The sequence below is a fragment of the Schistosoma haematobium genome, chromosome 1 (genome assembly GCF_000699445.3).
Source record: "Schistosoma haematobium chromosome 1, whole genome shotgun sequence".
Classification (NCBI taxonomy): domain Eukaryota; kingdom Metazoa; phylum Platyhelminthes; class Trematoda; order Strigeidida; family Schistosomatidae; genus Schistosoma; species Schistosoma haematobium.
In genome coordinates, this window is record NC_067196.1 from 33,913,113 (window position 1) to 33,935,530 (window position 22,418).

A 22,418-nucleotide genomic window follows, 5' to 3' on the forward strand; every position below is an offset into this window, starting at 1 on the left:
GTCCTTTCTAGTGAGTTACACCCCTGTGTGAATCACCGACCTTTTCAGTGAACAAGAAAATTAGAACAACATACATAAGTGGACAGAAGTGTCTTCGATTACACTCTCATCTGATCTACAGGAATTTCCAGTACCATTTACTGCAGATATATATGTGTTAGCCAAATATAACAATTGTTGCTCACTTTAAGAGTATCTTTAAGTACTGAACACGCCTGATAAAAAATTACAGTTTATAAGACAGAGAATACATTGATCTTAATTAAGTACAACTTGCAATTCTCGACAGCAAAACTGGCACACTGAGCACATAAATTTTAAAAACCTCCAGTCTGGCATTTGTACACAAATAAATATCCGCCTCGACAATGTGCGACTTTAATGTAGGATCTCTTCGTTTGTATCTGTTTGTGAGTGTCTGGATAGGAGTGAGAAAGCCCCAACTATATACACGTGATATGACTTGAAACATTATTTTCTCCTTGACCATAACTTTCTTATCGACGGAGTTTTGCATCCATCGTCATTATTTGATCCAAGGCAAAGTTATTGATTATGTTTGAACAAAGCTGTCTTTCTCTGAATGTATTCCATTGCTGATATATTCTTTTTTCCCTTGTATACCAAATTCATTCCACGTTTTGAATTCCCCGTCGTTGTGCTAATTTGATAAGTCCCCTAGTATGGAATTGCTTTAGTTACGAATGTTTTGTTGAACGCACTCGGTCACGCATCTGCACCAGATCACGAGTGTGTACTCCTTCCAATGCATCCCTTCCAATTGTTAGTCAGCTTAGACCAAATGTTCGTGTACATGCTGATAACCCTTCAAATATCACTTTGAATCTCTTCAGTTCTGATATCTGGTTTGAGTGGGTTGATATTCTTCAATTATAGAGGAGTTGACAAACTCCGAAAAATTGTTGTATCCTTACTGGTGACCTCAGGGTGATCTGGCACACCAAGCAGCAAACTTTCTATTCCTTATTATTCACTTTCTGATTTTTGTTTTACATATGGTGGTACTATTTTCATATTTTCGAATGTTATTTTTTCTCGATCATTGGTAAACTTCAAATTCAGTATGACGCAATTGACTCCTAAGTGACTTAAATTTTAAAATGTTTCCACTCCCTCGTTTCAGCTAATGTCATTCCGGCCAGATATATCAAACCCCGGTCCCGCAACGCAGAAGCTAATTTCACTATCACGGCGTAGCGGACACACCTGCACATACCCTCGTGGTAGTAAAAGCACCCCAGCGCCATGTTAACCGTTACGTAACACCTAGTATGTTAACTAGCGATGATTCGGAGTCATAAGACAATTTAGGGAAAGCTATCCTAAACTGTGAAGACCTAACGAACCGTCAAATGTCGGACAAATCCTTCCACGACACCAAACTACAACGTGGCTCAACAAAAGAAATGTCGCTGCGTATGCGGGAGGCCATTAGTCAACGAACCTCTGACAAGGGCCAGTTCAGACAGCTTTGTTGTCTAAGCCTCCCCAACAAGCGCAAGTAGTGCTTGTCTCATTTCAAAACAACGCTATAGACAGGCAGGCTGCATTTATGGACGGAATTCTGGAGATCACCAAAACATCTAATGTCGAGGTTTTTTCGATCAAATAAAATGTTCGAATCACACGAAATGACATTACGGAACTCTGAGATACTCTGACACGTTACCTTACTATTCGTCATGAGCAGATGTACACACAAAATTTCGAAGCAGTATTTCACGAAAACGATCTGTCTCTAGCTCGCGAGAGAAAGATAACCTCAACTGGTACTGGTATCATAAACAGCACGGGAAATTGCAGAAAACCCAGCAGTTTTTTGAACTCTAAACATACAGTCGTGGAAAATGTTTCGGTAAACTGCACAGACGTCACGCGTCAACGGCAACATAGTCATCGTTTATGCATCACTGATGTAGTTACGAAAGTTCACTACCTCGTAAACATTGGAACAGGAGTTGGTGTTCTTAATGACGATTCTAACGACCGACTGCACGAAAGAGTTTTCAACGTACACGTAGCAAACGGAAAACCGCGTGTCACATACGGGAAGCGGAATGACTACCTTAACATGGGTTTACACACACTCACTCGTTGAGTTTTGGCTGTTGCGGATGTTTCTGTGTTAATCATTATTATAGACCTGATACAACCCCATAATCTAATTACTGACTCGCGTAAATAGAGGTTAGTAGCGGGAAACGTTGAATTATATGTTTGAGTAACATTCTTTCTGGTAGTAGATTGTGCCTAGTCGCTGTTAATGACGCAACTGATCCATACTAACGACACACCCTACAAGTTCCTCGAATTACACCAAACGTAACCAGAATTACTGTGTTTAACCAGCAATGTTACACATCACATCTTGACTACAGGTTCACATCGATGAGCTTCCGAAAAGCCGAAGTCAGCTAAAAGCGAATTCGAGCACACTATTAATTTGGAATTTATTCGGCCGTCGATAAACCTGTGGGCTGCAAAATTTGCATTTATAACGTTTAGTGTTCTACATTCGCACTAATTCCATCGACTCATCCTTTCTGTGATAAAGCTGTTATTGTTAAATAATGAGGATGGAAGTGTTTGAATTTTTAATTATTTATCATTATCATTTCCTCAAATATTTTTCGTTATGATGTATCGACTATAGAAAGGCGCATTAGGCAAAATTTAAATAATGTATTTGTTTTCGTGAAGTCAGTGTACTTTCTGGCCATGGACAGTAAGCTTAGATTTAATCACCATATTTTCTGCCTTTAAGATGATTGTGATGACCAAGACTTGAACTCTAGTCCGGAAATACGAAGAGGGTTATGTAAGTTTTGATTTTTACAACTATTTTCAGGTAAATCTGACAATAACGATTCCCTATTTCGAGATTTATATCAGTTTCCTCGTATGTAAAAAACATTTGGCTGATTCTTTTCACTAAGTTTCACCAGATATCAAGAACTCTACACTCAATGCCGGTGATGGCGTTAATATCACTGATGTTTCCCAACTAAAGTTTAGTCCTATATGTAAGTTTTAGAGATTTTTTCAAATGCTTAGATTCACCGTCTTATAAGAGTTCATTGGTTGACAATAGTGGCTTTGATCTAGTAGACTCTAATGACACTTCTTTTGACCATCGCTCAAGTTTATTTGATAATTCTGATGATACGACGTATCATAATGTTTTGAAATTGAAAGGAATACCAGAGATTTCCATAAGCCAAATTCCTGAGAGGTATGCATTTAGCCATCATATTCTTATGTTTTCACTGAATTAAAAGGTCATTTTTTTCAAAGGTTTTAACTTTTAGAAATAACTTACATGTTTTTACAACGAAATGGTGCTAAAATAGATATTTTACCCATGTACTTTATCATTTCTTTAGTTTAAAAGCTTTTATCGAGTACAATCGCAACTCTTACATGTATAGTAGTGATTGCTTACACTCATACATCAAAGCATATTTCTTTTTAACTGATAACGTATACATTTGTTAATTACGATATCGTGACCTCTTACGAAGTTCTCATTTCAGTTTGGAAAGGCAGGAGGCTAGGTGTACTGTGTCAGTCCTGTAAACGGTAGTCGCCCAGTTCATCCAACTCTCTTTTGAGAGCATCGATAAATGGAGGTTTAATTACGTGTTGAGTTAATGAATTCCATTTTTTCATGATTCTATGGGAAAGTCGATAGTCAGCTGACAAGTAATCTGTTTTGGATATATGAACGTTTTCCTTGTAAAATCTGTTTTGGAAGACAAAAACAGTGAAGGCATATCAAATACAAATTTATCACTAAGTAATTTGAAAATTGTGATCAAGTCACCTCTGATACGTTGATATGACAATAGAAATATGTTTAGCTTTGCCAGTCGATAGTCATATGGAAGCTTTGCTATTTATGGAATCAAATTAGGCGCAGTTTTCTGAACCTGTTACAACAGCTCACTGTCCGTCTTTTTAAGCCTGTAAAGAATAGATCCTCATTTAGCCAAGCACTTTGCAGAGTATTCAGTGATGTAAGTTTTGAATGTTTCTGTTTATCAAATGCTTGGTGGTATAAAGAGCCTTGATAGCGACCAGATGTTAGCCAAAATGAAACATGGGGTTGAAATGAAGTTAATACTTCCCGCCAAAATCATATGGAGATCATAGCTTACATGACGTGTGTTTTCTTGGTGTTGGGAGTCAGTATCCGGTGACAACGAGTAAATCTAGTACAAATCACCTCTATGAACCTGTTGTTACTTCGTTCATATGTAGTTGGCATTTTTTAAGTATCGTTTGGTGATGTAGTTGAACAAATGACATTTTTCTTCCATCGTTTTATACACCTTTGCTATTGCTTGATTTTTTGGTGGTAAAGGTAATAAACCGGATAGAAATCTCAGTGTTTATCAAGTTTTGTCACTTATTGATCTATTTGGATCCGTATACAAAACAAAAATACTTGGCAAAAGTATGCGTAAAAATTAATTTTCTGAAGGAAGAGAACCAACAAACCCATCAACCATTTTTTTTCATTATAAGCGAGTGCAGTGACTTACGTTTCACTTTTATAGCTGCATTATTGATAATCTTTAATGCTTGATGACATCAGTTGTTGAGAATTTTCATTTCCCCGGAGTTCATGAAAATAACCGTGTTGTGTTACTTTGTTTTCCTTGACTACTAAATCTCATGTAACTTTTACAGACACTCGGAATGAAATAAATTTATATCGAAGTAGTTTTTAAGTTTGTAAAGCTTGGAACATTTCAGATCAGTTTCGAACTTATAATCATTTATCCGCCTGAAAATGGGATAGAGTAAAAATATTGAAGGTGCAATACGATATCATATATACCTAATCAACTTTATTCGAGATCAAATACCAAGCAAATAGCTCATCAAAGACTTCGTTATTCTACACTTTACCATCTCATTACGTTTTACACCGGAACATAATTCTTTAACACACGGAATTTGAATGTAATAAAGTTTTGCCGACATAAATACACATCTAGTTAGTGCGTTTCTACCGTAACTTAATTATCCTCAAAAACGTTACTACCAAATTATCTCTACATATTCTAATATGATGCTTCATAACTCTGTCAAAGAGGATGAATCTTAATTTGTCCTCTACCCTTTACTGTTTTATCGTGAGTCAGTGTTGGTAATATTTATCGATGATATCTATGCAATTGCGGAGATAAATAAATTTACTAAGAGGTATGATCATCTATAATATGACTGTTTTACGGTTTCTTGAAGTGATAAGTCGTTGTTACTCCATAAATGATACCCTTATTACGACAGGTCTTAGCAAGTATACTGCACCATATGGAACGGAAAATTATGGACTCTTATATTTATGGCTAGAACTACAATTACTTAGTTTTCAAAGGGAACTATAAAATTTTCTTTTTGGAAATGCACCAATACATGAAGCTGAGTTTATTGCAAATGAACCATTAACTATGAAATCGGTTTTCTTTTATTAATAAATATAAAATTCCAGATTTCGTGAAAAATGGATATCTCATCATATCACAATTTCGCCATCTGCCTGAATTTTTCATACATTTTGAAAACTTGTCACAAACTGTGATAGCACAAATGTCTTTATTAGATATGAATTGTCATGAGAATAAAGCATCGATAGAAAAGTTTGTAGATTTCAATATGTATAAAATTGTGATGCTTGTAAACTGAAAACGTGGCATGGTTGTTTAGGAAGCATTTGAAGTTTAGCTCGTTTTAATAACAAAAACGGTCAACACTGAATTATCAATATTCTTAACGCTTGATTGAACTTCCATTTTGAGTTTTTAGGGAAAAGTAATATATTTTAACTAAAGAGTCATTGATGAATAAATCTTACTCCTTCTAGGACCCTCTCAAATTTAATGCTGGTCATAAGCCCGTATAATAGTGGAAGGATGAGCATATCATTAGCAATCCCATCCTGCAGAAAAAGTCCTTGCTAGAAAACGCTAACTAAAAATTAATTTGAACCATTTAATTTCTACTCCGAAAGCTGAACGGTTTTCATCTAGAAGAATTATGATGTCTCACCATGAAAGCCAGGATTATTTAAAAGTCACGAGGTTGTTGGCCCTTGTAATAAGCAGATCAACTAATCATTTAGGTTTATGGGATTTTTGAACAATGTGGAAGAGCAGTAAGAACATATCATTAGTTGCATAAATCAAAAGACAAAGTTTGGAGACGCTCGGAATAAAAGAAACCTATTGAAAGCAAGTGGGGCAGAAAAGATTAGCTTCGAGACAGGTGCTATGGTATGCTGGTCATGAAGAAGGAAGTGCTTTGTACACACAAGAAGTTGCACTAATTTTGTTCAAATATGCAATAAAAGCACTTATAGGATGTGAATCTCTTGGATTAAGAATCATTAAAGCATTCTTTGAAAAAAGGAGGGGGTTATATTTTATACCACCCACTGTTATACCACTACCAATGAAAGCGAGGAAGTTGATTAGGATCAATTTTATCAAAAACTGCAGTTAATCACAGAGAAATGGCCAGGGTTGGATATGACTATCCCAATGGAAGATCTTAACAGTAAGGTCCGAATGGAAACTAACTTATGCACAAAGCTACATGGGTTTCACGGGGTAACACTATAGAGAAACAGACTGAACACATGTAAATCGACAAAACATCCTGAAAGTTCTTAGCTAACATAAAAATAAAAAGAGGAGTTGATATAGATTTAGATCATTACCTGGTTGTGACCTATATGAAACTAAGGCTAAAGAAGAACTAGACAATTGCAGAAGGATGCTAACAAGCTCAGTAAATTCAAGATAGCTCTTAACACTAAGTCTCAGGACTTACAAGTTCTGTTCAAAAAGGAGGAAGACAATTATAAAGAAAAACGAGAAAAAGATAAAAGAACCAATAAAATCTGCACACCAGAAAGTGTTAGACCTTAAGAAGCATCAGAGTAAAGAGTAGATTTCTATCGATAACCTGGGTAAGATTCAAGAAGGGAGGGATAAGAAGATAGCAAATAGTAACGCTCGAATAAGCTCAGAGAAAGGTAAGATGCAGGTTGTATACACAGAAGCAAACGAGAGAGTGCAAAGGAGCATTAGAATCGATAAGCGAAAATATGTTGACTGAGCAATAACAGTAGAAAAATCTGCAAGAGGGTGAAGTCTTTAAAAACTATATGATACGAAAATATAGTAAAGTAAAGCGACCGGTTGGGAAAAATGCTACAACCTAATCGCTGAGATTCGAGTGGAGCAGAACAGGTAGGAAGTATATTTGAAGAGCTCTTGAATAGACCAGCCCAAATGAATTCACCGGACATTGAAGCAACACACATGGACTGACCTATAGATGTTACCGCACCAAAAATCAAAAAGTAACCATGACCACCAGACAAACAAACATTGGGAAAGCAAAATAACGAAACTGCATACCAGCAAAAGAATTGAACTCACGCATAGAAGTTACTGCTAAAATGCCCCATATTTTCGTCAGGAAGATTTGAGAGGAAAAATATGTAACGACAGACTGGAAGCAGGCCTACCTTATCAGGATATAGAAGATCGGCGATCTTAGTAGGTGTGAAAACTACAGAGGCACCACGCTACAATCAAATTATTTTTCAAGAGAGTGTTTTCACACCTAGTGGAAAGTTCAGTAGATGCCCAACTTTAAAATCAAAGATCTTGATTTCTTAAAGATCGATCATGCATCGACCAAATCGCATCGCTACGGATAATTGTTGAGCATGTAATCGAATGGAAATCATTACTATATATAAGCTTCTTCGAATATGAGAAAGCACTTGATAGCGTCAATGAGAGAACCACAAGTAATCTTCTTCGACACTATGATGTATATCTGATTGTCAGCACTATTTGGGATTCATACGACGGAATGCAACACATACGAATTTACTTTCTTCACCAGTCTTCCTTTTCTGTAAAATAATAAACTTGTTATATGCACTTAGAGACATCGGTTTCCAATGTATGTTCGATTGTGAATAGTATTTTATGAAGAGAACATTTATCGTATCCAGTTCAATAGAGAAAATTCGTTTCAATATGGGTTTTCTGTAGTTGCATTAGTCATCACAAAGGAACACTGAGACGCATTTATCATCACAGCTCAATACCCAAGTTGTCAGCATTGTCAAGGTTTAATGACTTGGTCGACACGCTAAATTAGAGTCCGCATTTACTTAGACTAAATTAGATTCAATTGATTGTCGTGTGACAGGTATTTAAATGTGTTGGATAACGCCATATTTACTTTGGAATTGCGAACCATTTCTACTAGTCGGTTGCTTTTTCTACATATTTTGTGGCTTCTGAAATAAGACCAACGCTGGAAAATAGGAAAAGCTTATGAAATATTTTGTGTTCTTATTGATATGGTTGTCTTTTACTCGTTTAATGAGACATCAAATGGTAGACTGAAGTGAAAATGAGGTGGTGAAGTCAACTGAATAATTTAGGAGTGGCTTTAGTTTCTTGGCGTTATTTCTGAAGACTTAATTCAGATAGGATTCCGGTTGACTTGTTGAAAACAGGATAATTGTTGAGCATGTAATCGAATGGAAATCATCACTATATATCAGCTTTTTCGAATATGAGAAAGCACTTGATAGCGTCGATGAGAGAACCTCAAGGAATCTTCTTCGACAGTATGATGTATATCTGATTGTCAGCACTATTTGGGATTCATACGACGGACTACACTAACATTTTGTGCATGGAGGAGGACTCACAGGTGTTTTTCAAGTAGAAAATAGCGTCAAACCAGTCTTATTACTCTCCTTACTTCCCTTTCTGTTGGTGGTTAACTGAATTATGAAGAATTCTACATCTCAGGGGAAGCACTGAATATAATGGACATCTTAGATTAAACTAGGTGATCTGAATTTTAAATATGAACTAACTCTTCTGTTCCATGCGTAGCAACAAATGAAGGCGAAGATAGTGTGGCAGTAGCCCCAAATACACAAGGGGAAAAGCAAGATCTCGGAATGCAACACAGCACCAACGCAATCACGATTGATAGAGAGGCTCCGGAATAGGTGCAAAGTTTTACGTGCATGGGCAGCGTCGTTGATAAACAAGGGGAATCTGATGCAGGCGTAAAGGCAAGGAGGGACAAATCAAGAGCAGCATTCTTATAACTTGAGGACATATGGGACTCAAAGTAACTGTCAGCCAACATCGAAGTCAGAATCTCGAATGCAAACGTCAAGACAGTCCTACTTTAATGAGCAGAAAATTGAAGAACTACCTTAACCATTGTCAAAAAGTACAGCTATTTACAAACGTCTATTTACACAAGATACTTCAAAACCGTTGGGCAAACACCATCAGCAGTGACCTGTGGCAGAGAACAAACTAGCTTCTCGATGAGGATGAAATAAAATAAAGACGTTGGTGGTGGATAATTTATTCTTAGTGGAAATCATCAAGCTGCATCACAAGGCAAACCCTAACTAGAAATCCAACAGGCAACATGAAAAGTGACAGACCATAGAACACATTACACCGTTAATTTGGGGCAGACACATAAAGAACGAATAGCACTTAGGAACTACTATGAAGTAGAGCCCAGAACAGATTTGGCTGGAGAATCGTAGTTGCCTCGAGTGGCAACAGGCGTAAGTGATTAGCTAAGAGAGTAGATCTGTAACTATAATGATTTCTCCCTAAATCTGAAAAAAGGGTTTTAAAGCCGAAATTCGGTGTAAATAAAATAAATCATTGCTGCTGTATAGAACAATTAGATTTCAAAAAATTCATTCTAGGTAAGCACCACTCAGGCTCTAAAGAATTTCGGAGATTAATTTAAACTACTGAAAACATCTAAGACTTGCAGATGTGACAAGTGTTAGAACATGACATTGATATTATTCCTAGTTTCTACGGACTACGTAATTAAGGCAGTGTAGTTACAAATCGCATTTACTACACGGAGCGTTTTTTTCCCTGCCTACACTTACTCATGGGTGTTGAGCTAGTTATCACAGGGACACATTGTCCTGAGTTACTGTATGAAGTTAATTGCTGTTGGGCTCAACTGTGTTAGAAATTTCAAACATCTTGGTAGTAATTCAGAAAATTACGTATTTATATTTGAAGATTATGGCTAACATGGGTCAAATAAATGGACTTAGGTGGACTAGTAATATCTTTTCTGCTTGGTCCTAACTAGTTTTTTATTATCAGTATCACTGATTTCCTTTGGAATTATACTTCCTACACTCAGATTTTGATCACTACTGCAATTTTCTTGAATATTTTCCTCCTAATTATGACTATTTACTATAAGCTGAATTGATACATATATATGCTAAGGTTCTCTCTGTTTATGGTTGAATTTAGTCTTTAAACTAAAGTAAGTAGGATCTTTCATAGAAATATAGTTTCCAAAGTTATTGTTAGCATTTTATTTTTGATTGAGTTTTTGTGCAAACTAAGTGGCTTTCGATACGGCCACGAATGATATTCGAGAAAAAACAAAGTGAACTGTTTTTTGACACTGAAGTTATATGCAGAGCGTATATTATAGTTAGGCAATGTTTTTATCTAAAAGCTACACGAATGTATGTTCTGTATCAGGTGGACTTCACATATAAAATCTCAAAATATTTTCAATCAAGATATTTATGTGCATCATTTTTCCCTGAAAGTTACATTCGCCTGAGCAATAATCGGGTTTAACATTATTAAAATAAGTGACTGCGAACAGTCTTAAACTAGTCTGTTAGAATTAGGGATAATTTTGCTTGCAACGACACCTTATACTTTAGATTTAGACATGATAGATAAAATTTCGGTTTTGACATATCAAATTGTACACTTGAAATCATTAATGTCAGTGACCGATATTTCACATACACAGATATTTAGATAGTAAAGTTTAATCTCTGTCATTAGCAAATAAAATCCAGTCAATATTAGATGGTCCAAGAATTAATTCAGTGTTGTCAGTCAACTAATCTGTTAGCCCCATTTGTGAATGATGACTAGCTTCTTAAATTTGAGGAAAAACTGAACAGTCAAGAAGTTGAACTGAAATTAGAATACTTTGAAATATTCCGAAACCTAATTTACTTTTATCCTTGAATCCTAAAATATAATAGATTTATTCTCGAGCAAATTCAAGAGAGATTCTTTGGGTTTCGGTTAAGTTTCACGAGTTACCTTAAAAACAGACTCGTTTAGAATTACAACGCGATCACCCAAAACTTTAATATGAAGTCCCTAAAATAATCTAAAATGACCTCATTCCCAACCGCATTTTCAAATATTTTGAATGATTTCGTGTAGCGTATATTTTACTAGGATCATTCGAAGTCTTACAAATTTTATGAAATTGGCCTTAACATATCTTCATAGTGCACAAAAAGTTGTCTTACCACTTGTTCCATAGATATCATACTTTCTGTTTTAATGTAGAGGTGGCATTTGACGACTGTTTCATAAGACCCTAAAAAATTTACCTATTACTATATGTTCGTTTGATATACAGTCAGTATAGGGATGAGAAGCAATTTCACACTATTATCGGTCAATCAAATAGGGTTTATTATAGTTTATACACTTCAGGATTCTGAAGTTTATAAATAATGCATTAGTCTGTCGGGCGAATGGCTTTTATTACTAACGCCTCGCGTACAGTTTTCTGAAAGCTTTTTAGCTTTGAAATAATATTGCGAATGGTTCTTAGTCGATTTTTACTCATTAATACAGAAAGATAACTTATTTATTTATGGAAGATTATATGGAGTTATTTATTTTAGAGAGTAGTCAAGAGGGAGAAAAAAACAATTAGTAAGGGCATGATTATTTTAAGTAAGAATTATCGAGAAAGAGACGTCTACCAAAAGATTCAGTTGATGTTTAAATGCTGATAGGGGTTATAAATATTTCTACCATATATGATAGCAACTTGAACTTTAAATGACTTAATCTTCAGATGGACAAATATGATTTATTTGGATTCTTGCGATTCTCACTAATTATTTTCGCTTTATGCTCCCATCAGTTTTTCTCTGTATTGCGCAAAACGTTCTGATCCTTCATGGATTGATTTAAACTACCTGATGAACTTTGACCGTACGACTGAAAACTGTTTAGAAACTGTAGATCACATCTGTTTTAAACTGCTAGCATTCCAGTAAAAAAGCGAGTTCATTGGAAATGACATTTCCACTACTTTCTCCTTCCCTTTAAATATCTAGACATTTTTCATTTCTTAAAGGATAATATAAAATGCTGGAGCTCTTAAGAATCCGAAGAAGCAGTAGTATCACTAAAGTTTATACGAAAGGAATTACAGTTTAGTTTACTTACTCATTTATTTTCACCTTTTTAATAGTGAACAGTCTCGAAAAAGTCTAACTGGTTTTAGTGAAAACGATGAGATTAAAAAGCATTATTCTTCTGATATACAAAAACAAGTAACCCCAAATCTTCTGCTAAGGACTAAAAATTTCATGAAGAAACACCATGTAAGTAATAATTTAAGTGTTTCTTTTTATTCAGTTACAAAACCTAGATGACTGTACAGAATGCTTAAAGTTGGTAGAATTCTATCAACAACTTTTCATGAGTTTTTTGTTGTTCAAATATTACTTTCACTTCCAGTTCATTAAAAACATAAAACCATCTAACTGGATTTTCTTACTCAAAATGTAGTACACCTGTGACCTAGACAACATGAACCATATTGTGAATTCAGTTTCAGATATTTACAGTCATTTTATGAAGAACTGTTTGAATAAATTTATACAGTCGTTCTGAACATAGAAAAGATGAATGAATTTACTTAGTACAGCAATCATCGCATTTTTATTTCAGATGAAGATTGATGAGTCAAAACAGGATTTTATGGTAATAATAATTACTCATCAACAGCGCTGTATCATGTTTCGGTTCGTTTCACACAGTACTGTAAACAATTGATAAAGCATAGTAATACTTGTAACATGAGATACAGTATTCACCTTCCTACCAAACGTTTTTTGATTACCATTTTGTTTTAATTCTCTACAGTAAAAAACTAGTGTTCTAACCAATTTGTTTGATATGATAATGTTTAGACCATTTTTTAAAATATACATATAATAGGAGACAACTGTTTTGAAACCTAATTTCATACTACCCACTCAATATTAAGAATAAATAACATTTGGGACAAGCAAAAGTATCCTAAGCTGATTTGTATATGTGGTACAAAGTTTATGAGTTTGCTGAAAAAAATTGATTTTTGCTTATTTTACTAGAGTTGCATTGATACCCCTCCAGCTCATTGGATATCAGCACCAGTGGCCTTAACACCAAATCGTGATCTAGTTCACAGTTGTTCTTCCATAGAGAATGAAGTTTGTTTTCTGGTTAATCAAGTACAGAGTACAGACTTTATCACTTCAGTACAATATGCTCCGAAATGTTATATAAAATCACTTGATTACGCACCTTCATTTAGAACACCATTTAATGAGATTGATAACCCACCAAAACTACCGGTAAGTCAGTATGTGTCGAACTAATATTTGTTATAAACTTTATTCAATATAAGTGCTTTTTTGTTTATCCCTTACTATATTTCCGAAATAGAGAAACCAGGTTTCTGATTTGTAATTCAGTTATAATGATAAATTTTGAACAGTGGCGGATGTCTTCTGCTAAACAATCTGCCAGGTGATGAAAGTCAGACATTATTTGTAGAACCATCAACACTATCGCCCATACATTGTAGGAACAACAGTGATGAACTTCACCACAACAAAGTTTTTTCGAGTTGGATAAGTAGTGGGTATTTGAGTATTTATTCTCATACTTTATAAACAATCCCACAGGATAACTGTAGGCTAGCACATATATACAATCATACATAAGCATACGTCTTAGAATAAATAATATATCTGTAATATCCCAATGAGTATAGAAATGAGATTTTCTGACGTTTCGTGACTTAGTGTAAGTGACTTCTGGGATTAATTTTAATTTGGTTATTTGTTTTCTGAAGAAGTGAGTTATACTAAGTCACGAAACGTCAGAAAATCTAATTGTTCCACTCATTGGGATATTACAAATATATTATTTATTTATAACAATGTACCCAATACTCAACTTATTCGAAATTATCAAATCAAACCTTGGTAATGATACCTATACATCTTAGAAGGTTAATTGTATGAAAATGTAAACGAATTATTAAGGATTACAGCGACACATTTTAGTAAACACGGCTCATAACTGGCAACGAGATCTAGGATCCTATTTGGATATCGTCTACTGGATGTACCTACATCTTAGTGTTTAAGTCAAACCAGGACTCAAACATAGTACCTTTGATCTCAAACTCTAATGTGTTATCCTCTTATCTACCGAGTTTAGACAGACACAGTGTTTGAATCTTCATGTTATTGACGTTAAGAGTCTCAAATCAATGCCTTAATAAAAATCGACACTAAGATCCAAGTAGATCCAGATGATGAGCCAAGGGCTTGTGGGACAGGGATGAATTTTATTTTTTACTTATGTAAATCCGTCTGTTTCTGATTTTAAAGCCTGAGTTTCGATCAGTCTCTTTTGGAATATGTGAATCCTTAACTGACAGCTTCATTATTGTCATCAGGTCACAAATATTTAATTAAAGACTTAGACCTTATACAAAAGAAGAAATATGTGAGCGAAGACAACTGTCAATATAAATATAGAAAAAAAGAAATTAAAACTACATGTCTGTTAAGGTACTTCTTCCTCAAACAAAACAATATCATATTGCTAACATTCATTAAATTTTTAAAAAAAATCTAATTCAAAAACTATTTTTTTTTCAATGAAACTTTAGAATTTATCGATCAATCTCTTTGAATCTTATTGACAATTAAAATTTCAGATTTATTTCAATAATTTAATTGATTGATTATCAGTTAGTCAATATATTATTACCATCTAATTGATCACTGTTCATATTGGATACTTTTTCATAAGAAAAAAAGATAATTATTGTATTAATTAGTATTCATGTGTATATTGTTCCATAGACAAAAATATTTTTAAAAAATGTATTCAATATGACTGAATGGAACTAAAAAGGAAATGTCAAATTAGGATTGTTTTTTTATTTATCATTAACCCCTTAATTAAAATGGAACTATGATGTAAGGAAATTTATTGAGTGAAATTCTTTATTATTATTATTATTATTATTATTATTATTACTATTATTATTATTATTATTATTATTATTATTATTATTATTATTATTATTATTATAGACCTATTTATCATAATAGAATGTGTAATAATAAATTAGTATTATCTAGATGTTAGATGATACAGTCATGTGATACATGTATAGATACATTCAAATAATAACCGACTGACTATATTAAAATTAAATAATAGGTTAGGATTACAGTCTGTCGATACAAAGTACAGAACAGTTACACAATGTGGAATTCGAATAAAATGATGATGAAATCATTGATAAAATAAATTTCTGATATTATTTAGTTTTGATATATATATATATTATAGACGACGGTTTGTATTCGCCTACTTTCACTGGTCACAAATAATTCTACTTTGTTAGTGTAATTAGTTGTCACTTAATGATGACTTATGTTATATGGAATTAGTGCATAAGATAGTACGAAGTCGTCAATATACACGTTTATTATAGAAAGAAAGGTTATTGTTATAAAGCTAATGGATTTTGAATCCGAAGTACTCATAATAAAATGATTTCTTAAGTCAAACTGGTGAAGGGGAATGATATACAATGTACCTAGATGTATATATTTTCTTCGGCTCATTTCTTCAAACAGCTGTTGAGAAATATTGGTATTAACACATACGAATTTACTTTTTTCACCAGTCTTCCTTTTCTGTAAAATAATAAACTTGTTATATGCACTTTGAGACATCCGTTTCCAATGTATGTTTGATTGTCAATAGTATTTTATGAAGAGAACATTTATCGTATCCAGTTCAATAGAGAAAATTCGTTTCAATATGGGTTTTCTGTAGTTGCATTAGTCATCACAAAAGAACACTGAGACGCATTTATCATCACAGCCAAATACCCAAGTTGTCAGCATTGTCAACGTTTAATGACTTGGTTGACACGCTAAATTAGAAGCCACATTTACTTAGACTAAATTAGATTCAATTGATTGTCGTGTGACAGGTATTTAAATGTGTTGGATAACGCCATATTTACTTTGGAATTGCGAACCATTTCTATTAGTCGGTTGCTTTTTCTACATATTTTGTGGCTTCTGAAATAAGACCAAAGCTGGAAAATAGGAAAACCTTATGACATATTTTGTGTTCTTATTGATATGGTTGTCTTTTTCTCGTTTAATGACACATCAAATGAGAGACTGAAGTGAAAATGAGGTGATGAAGTCAACTGAATAATTTAGGAGTGGCTTTAGTTTCTTGGCGTTATTTCTGAAGACTTAATTCAGATAGGATTCCGGTTGACTTATTGAAAACAGGACATAACTAATTACGATATTCTTAAGTTAGGAAATCTCTGTAATTCATAAAACCTCTTTCCGTAGTCGAAAGTTTTATCCTCACTAGAATGCTTATTGATCTTAATAATTTAAATAAAGAAATGATTGATTTTGCACGGTCATACTACCAATCATGTAGAAAAAAAAGACAGACGGGATATCTCAAATTATTCAAAAGAAAAAAGCCGAGCTAAAATCTAGACAAGTAGCAAAGTGGATAGGTAATAATGTAGTGAACAGATCACGAGTGAGGTCAATCGAATGTATTTGACTCAAAATTACAGGACTTGTTAATAAAATCTAACAATCAAATAGTAAATACGTAATTTGCAAAATTTCCATCAATTGTCTCATAATGACTCAGACTTCATTGTTCTTGCATTTTCATACAAATTGCATTCTGTTCCCATTCTTTACTGTTAGATCCTCTTGTCTCTCTGCTGCCAGACCTTCTGTTCACGACTAACATCATATACTACTTATGTCAATGTAAGTAGCACACACCACAATAAGGCTACCTGACAATAAGCGTCCCTGAGAAACACTACTAATAATTGTTATATCACAATCATACGGAATTGGTGAAGTGAAAAATAAGCCAGATCTAACTGATTCGATAAGTTTATATATTTTTGATAGTGTAAAGAAGATGAAATAAAAGAGCCTGTGCATATATATATATATATATATATATATATATATATATATATATATATATATATATATATATATATATATATATATATATATATATAAAGATCCAGAAATCACAATTCATTTTTCCGAAATTTTTATTTGATTTTAAAAAATTCCAATATAAATAGAAATTCGAAGATAACGTAGCTGCTACAGTGAGTGAAGTGCGTACGTGGATAAACAAAATAATTGACGACAGCTAGTTAAAATCCATCACAGATATGAAGATCATAATATATATATTTTTGGAATTGATCCATTAGAAGACTGTGCTTACTGGTTTGTTCTTTTTAGTAAAACGAACTTAATATAATATTTTGTGCTGAATTTAATTTTCTTTTATTATTTCTTACTACTGTACTTAAAAGTGGGAAGTGTGAGTTTTTCTTGTATACTGTATCTATGGGGAAAGTAATTGGAATAATTGTATACGCACTCGATTATGATCACTATTGCTCATAGATATATAAACTTAGTTCAAGTCCAAGAGAGAACACCGACTCAGGGACGAAACGCACATCTTGGATTCCACTTCTGGCCAGCATCCATCTCTCCTTATAATGCTTGTGACTTAAGGCAACATCGAGGTAATCTACACAAGATGGACATACGCCAATAGGAGACTGATTAACTGCGGTTCTAAACGTCAGTGAGAAGATTCAAACAAACAATACAAAATAATCTTAGTCCATTTAATTCTTACAAAACAATAAAAATGTGAGTGTTTTTAGTTAATTGTCCTTTTATCTTTGACACTTATCTCATATCTGAGGAAAGTTCTTTGAGAAAAGATTTTACTCAAAATATGGAGAGAACACAAATTTATTAAATAGGAAAATTAGCTGAAATAAAAACACGGCTATGGTAACACCGAAAAATCCAAAAATCCCTTGCTTAAAGACTTACAACCTGAAAACATACACAGCTGATTCTGAGGGTTAGTAACACTAAAATAGTACGGTGTCATGATATGATCATTCTTTTCTCAGTCTTATAGAATGCTTTTTTTTGTTCTGAAAGCCTTAATATGAGTCCAGCACTATTCAAAATATGGTCCATCTGCTAAAATGTAATATTACCAAAACGCTCATGAGCGAATATTCATAGTTTTTTTGTGTAGACTACTCTTAACAACCATAAGTCAAGAATTAAGGCGTACCGAAACAGTGCTTCATATCATATTGACATTATGTTCTGTAAAGGAATGAAATCTTGCTCGGCAGGACTCAGATTTTCTATAAATGTGCTGACAATACATTAACTATCGTCACAGAGGTTGACAGAATATCAGTAATGTGTCGAGTAATTAGGCAATATTCCTTATCAGTCGGGCGTCCACAGTATGCGACATAATACCAAGTGATTTAGTAAATGACAACCGAATTGTATCTATGTTTACAAAGAGCCTCATTTACACGTTCAATATTGATATAAATCATATGGATTAATTTCAGGTAAAATACTGGTGAGTTAAACTACAATAGAATCAAACAGATATTGGATACCAAACAATGGTTAGGAGGACCGTTGACTAAGATTCACTTCTGTTATTGAGGTACAGGAACTTGGGCCGATGCATATATGTACCTGGTCCTATGTTGTAGCTGACTGACTGAGCGACCTTAAAACTTATTCCGAACAGTAATTTTGCACGCCACACTAGTTTTTTAGTCCTTTTAAGACTAATTATGGTTACACGGTCCGTCAGAAGTATCGAATGACTCCTTTGAATTCTTATCGTATCGTGTAGTCTTACAACCAAACGGACGACCATTTGTCGTATATTAAGTCACGTTAGCCAGGATTACGTCCTTTATAATTCCCCACACAAGTTTACAAGACAATATAAGTTAAGACTTAATCAACAAAGCAAATTACCCGCTAGCCTACTACCCATACAGAGGTTACACTATTAACCTCTGACGGTTCGAAAATACCCAGAAAACGCTTGCGGGCATCGAATAGAAGCTTCTTAGAAACATCTAGGAAAAGTCACGTTCCTGATTGAATATCTACATATACTACTATATTTCGGATGGTCCCCGAAAACCAAGATCGTGTGTAACTCGATAAATAGTCTCGTTTTTCTGTACATAAACTAACCTTGTAATAAAGCGTTCTTTTCGAACTTCTCGCATTTTCTCTTAAGTTCATGTTGCCATGTACATTGAGCCAGGGAGTTATTAGAAGCAGCGGTCATTCAGCAGACTTATCAGTTAATATTGTTAAGTGACATAAGGACACAACAATTACTACCGGAAGCGATTCACTATTTCTAAAATATAGTTATAGGATTCGAGTGACTGGTAATCTAAGAATCACCTCAACTATCTACCTACCTATATAACAACTATTAACAGACTGTATATTAAGCATGAGTCAGTATTTTATCCCATTCCTTTGGCGATCAACGGACTTTATCTTGACAAACCAGATTATCAGCCGAAATCTTATCTATTTATTAAAGATATGTGTCATGGTATTGACAACGTTTTAGACAGATGAGCTGAAGGAGATAAGCATACTTTCAAATTAGAAGAAAAAAAATGTGCACAGTTTTATTAATTAATAGTGACAGACATTCAAGTGATCATTGGGAAATAAATTTTTATTATAAAAGCATGGTTAAAATTTTATCGTAGATAATTTAGTCACATTTATGATCATTTTTATTACTAGATGAAGCTCTTTACTTTCATGCAAATATACAAAGTTATGTAAGTCAATTATTAAATAAATTAGGTACTTTGTACAGAAACCGACCGGTTTTAAATCACTTTTGCAAAACAGAAGAACGGTGTTTATGTTTGTGAAAGATATAAGGAATTGAAGGGAAGAGGCAAAGAATAATTAATTAAATCTAACAAGAAATCAACTATAGTTTAAGTGTAGTCTAAGTCAAAAAGGTTCTACCATAGAATGCAAAGTATAAAATAGTGTGAAAACATAGTTAGGGGATTGAATGGCAACTTGGACCTCCTGGAGCAGAGGAGATTAGGGTTGTAGATGCAATAGAAGAAAGAGGATCTGACAACTGTCTATCAGCTGGCGCTACACTTGTAACCAGAGAACCAGAAGTAGCAGTATTTGCAACAGGCAGTTTCAGAGACTGAACAGGCGTTTGTACACAAGATGAATCACAGGAACTCGTTACAATATTTTTTTGGTTTGAAGGCACAGTGTAACAGGGTACTGAGTTTACAGCCACACCAACATTAGATGATATACTAGTGATACCACTGTTACTAGTGGGTGGTAGAAGTCCAATATTTGTATTATGAGTAAGAGGATTTGGTAGATTTTGATCAGTCATATTTTCATTATCATTTGGATCAGGTGGGACTAACAAATAAGTGATGAGATATTCAGGATAGGCTTGTTCACCTCTGTATATGACATACTCAGAGAAATTGAGTCCACCTGCGCTTGGTCGACCAACAATTGAATGGTGGCCCGGGGGTGCATGAGCTACTTTCATGGCATTGAACTGAATGAATGACCGTCCTAAAGCAACGCGACATAATAACAACTGACGTGGACAAATGTAACATGAACGAGATTTATGAGCTGGGCAACCGGCTCCTCCACCAATTCCATATACATACTAAAAAAGATAATGATAAGCTAAATAAATAATCTTGGATTTATGATAGGAAAAGTAATTACTAGGATGGAAAATGGACATATTCACTTGGAAGCAAACAATGCGTAAGCTGTAGAAAATTACGTATTTAAAGCATTAAAAATTGATTACCTATGTAACTAACTTTCGTTACATATTGTATCTAAATAAGTTTCCAAGGTCTTATCCACGTTTTTAAGATTTGTAATTAACGAATGCATTTTTTGCCTATTCCTAACTTTTGAGTGGAGGTCAGTTAATACGAAAATTGCCTTGATTGGTGGTTGTATAAAAAATATGACACATCTTGGTTACAAAAATGATAATGTGACAGGCAAGGCTCGACATAACATTTGTCACACTTAAAAGGGATCTCAGTTGCACAGCAGTGACTAAGTTCATAACTTGGTGGTGTATACTTTTGTACTAAAAAGAGTCGAGATGTTAACATCAAGAAACATAAACTTGGGGAAAGTAGTATTTAGAGTAACTGCTGTGACAACAACTAATGAATCACATGATGAGTGTATAGAATGTGGATATACACATGCATGAATTGGGATTGTGACGATTACGTACGCAACGGGGTATAAAAATAAATATGCAAAGTCGTAAACACACCGCTTAATGACAAGGTACAGTATCAAAATGAATAAATTAATTTTGAGCTTGTAACTCAGTCGTTGGAAGAAAGCCAGGGGCGGCCAGATCAAAACATGGCACAAATCCATGAAGTTACTGACAAGTGAATTGAGCCATGTTGTTAGGTGTAGACTACCTGGTTGGGATCCGTGAGATGATAGCAACCGATGGTTAGAGACCTTGAGTGACATGGCTTAAAATTGTTGGCAATGGTGCAGGTGCATCAACTCTTTGTGTTCTCCCAAATTCTAATCTTCTGAATTCTTCATGTCCCTTTCTTTTTTCTCTTTCCAAATTTATTTCACTGGATTATACTCCTTGAATAACATCTTCGCACCTTAATCTTTCCGACTACTACTTATACTCTTACTACCTTTTCCACTACGGGATTTGAATTGATAATTGTGCTAATGTGGTATGGCAACTCGAAATAATGTACGTACGTACGAAGTTCTACGTTGTTACTGTCTGTCTGTCAATGTTTAAGGTACTGAACAGACATGTCTTAATTTCAGAAATACTTCAAGTGATGGCGACATATTCATTTCTTGTATCATTATGGAACTAACTCAGTTTTACTTTGTTCATTGATATTTTTGCGAGTCATTCTTTGTTTAAGTGAAATAGTGATTACTGTTTTAAACTATAATTATCGAAAAATCCAAAAATTGTATACAGTCCATCAATAAATTTGAACAAAGCACAAAAAATAAGATTCGTTAGATAAACTGAAGTCACTCTAGTTCATAAATTCTCATCAGTTGTACACTGCTCTACTTTACATGACATGATACTCAACATACAAATATGGATCAATGTCAAACACTATGTGCAATGTGCCATTCTTTAGTGTTTATAAGTTAATGTAAAATGGGGAACACTCGTTTTAACCTCATTGTCTTAAGCGTTTCA

The 22,418-nt window shown here is 34.1% G+C and overlaps 2 protein-coding genes across 2 annotated transcripts in view; one reads left to right on the forward strand and one right to left on the reverse strand.

Moving 5' to 3' along the window:
* Positions 1 to 2,739: 2,739 nt before the first annotated feature.
* Positions 2,740 to 17,445, forward strand: MS3_00010102 (uncharacterized protein; the record flags this gene model as incomplete). The annotated part of the gene is made up of 8 exons (XM_051218441.1): positions 2,740 to 2,746; positions 2,786 to 2,815; positions 2,870 to 2,920; positions 2,958 to 3,044; positions 3,130 to 3,253; positions 12,388 to 12,520; positions 13,295 to 13,537; positions 17,371 to 17,445. The coding sequence occupies 8 exons, from the start codon at positions 2,740 to 2,742 to the stop codon at positions 17,443 to 17,445; spliced, it is 750 nt and encodes a 249-aa protein (XP_051073800.1).
* Positions 17,446 to 20,192: 2,747 nt separating this feature from the next.
* The window catches only part of MS3_00010103 (uncharacterized protein), a gene marked incomplete at both ends in the record, with an annotated part of 33,057 nt that continues 30,831 nt past the window's right edge, over positions 20,193 to 22,418 (reverse strand). Inside the window, one exon of the mRNA XM_051218442.1 lies at positions 20,193 to 20,846. Within this exon, the coding sequence (XP_051073801.1) occupies positions 20,193 to 20,846 (654 nt within the window). The remainder of the gene's footprint in view (positions 20,847 to 22,418) is intronic.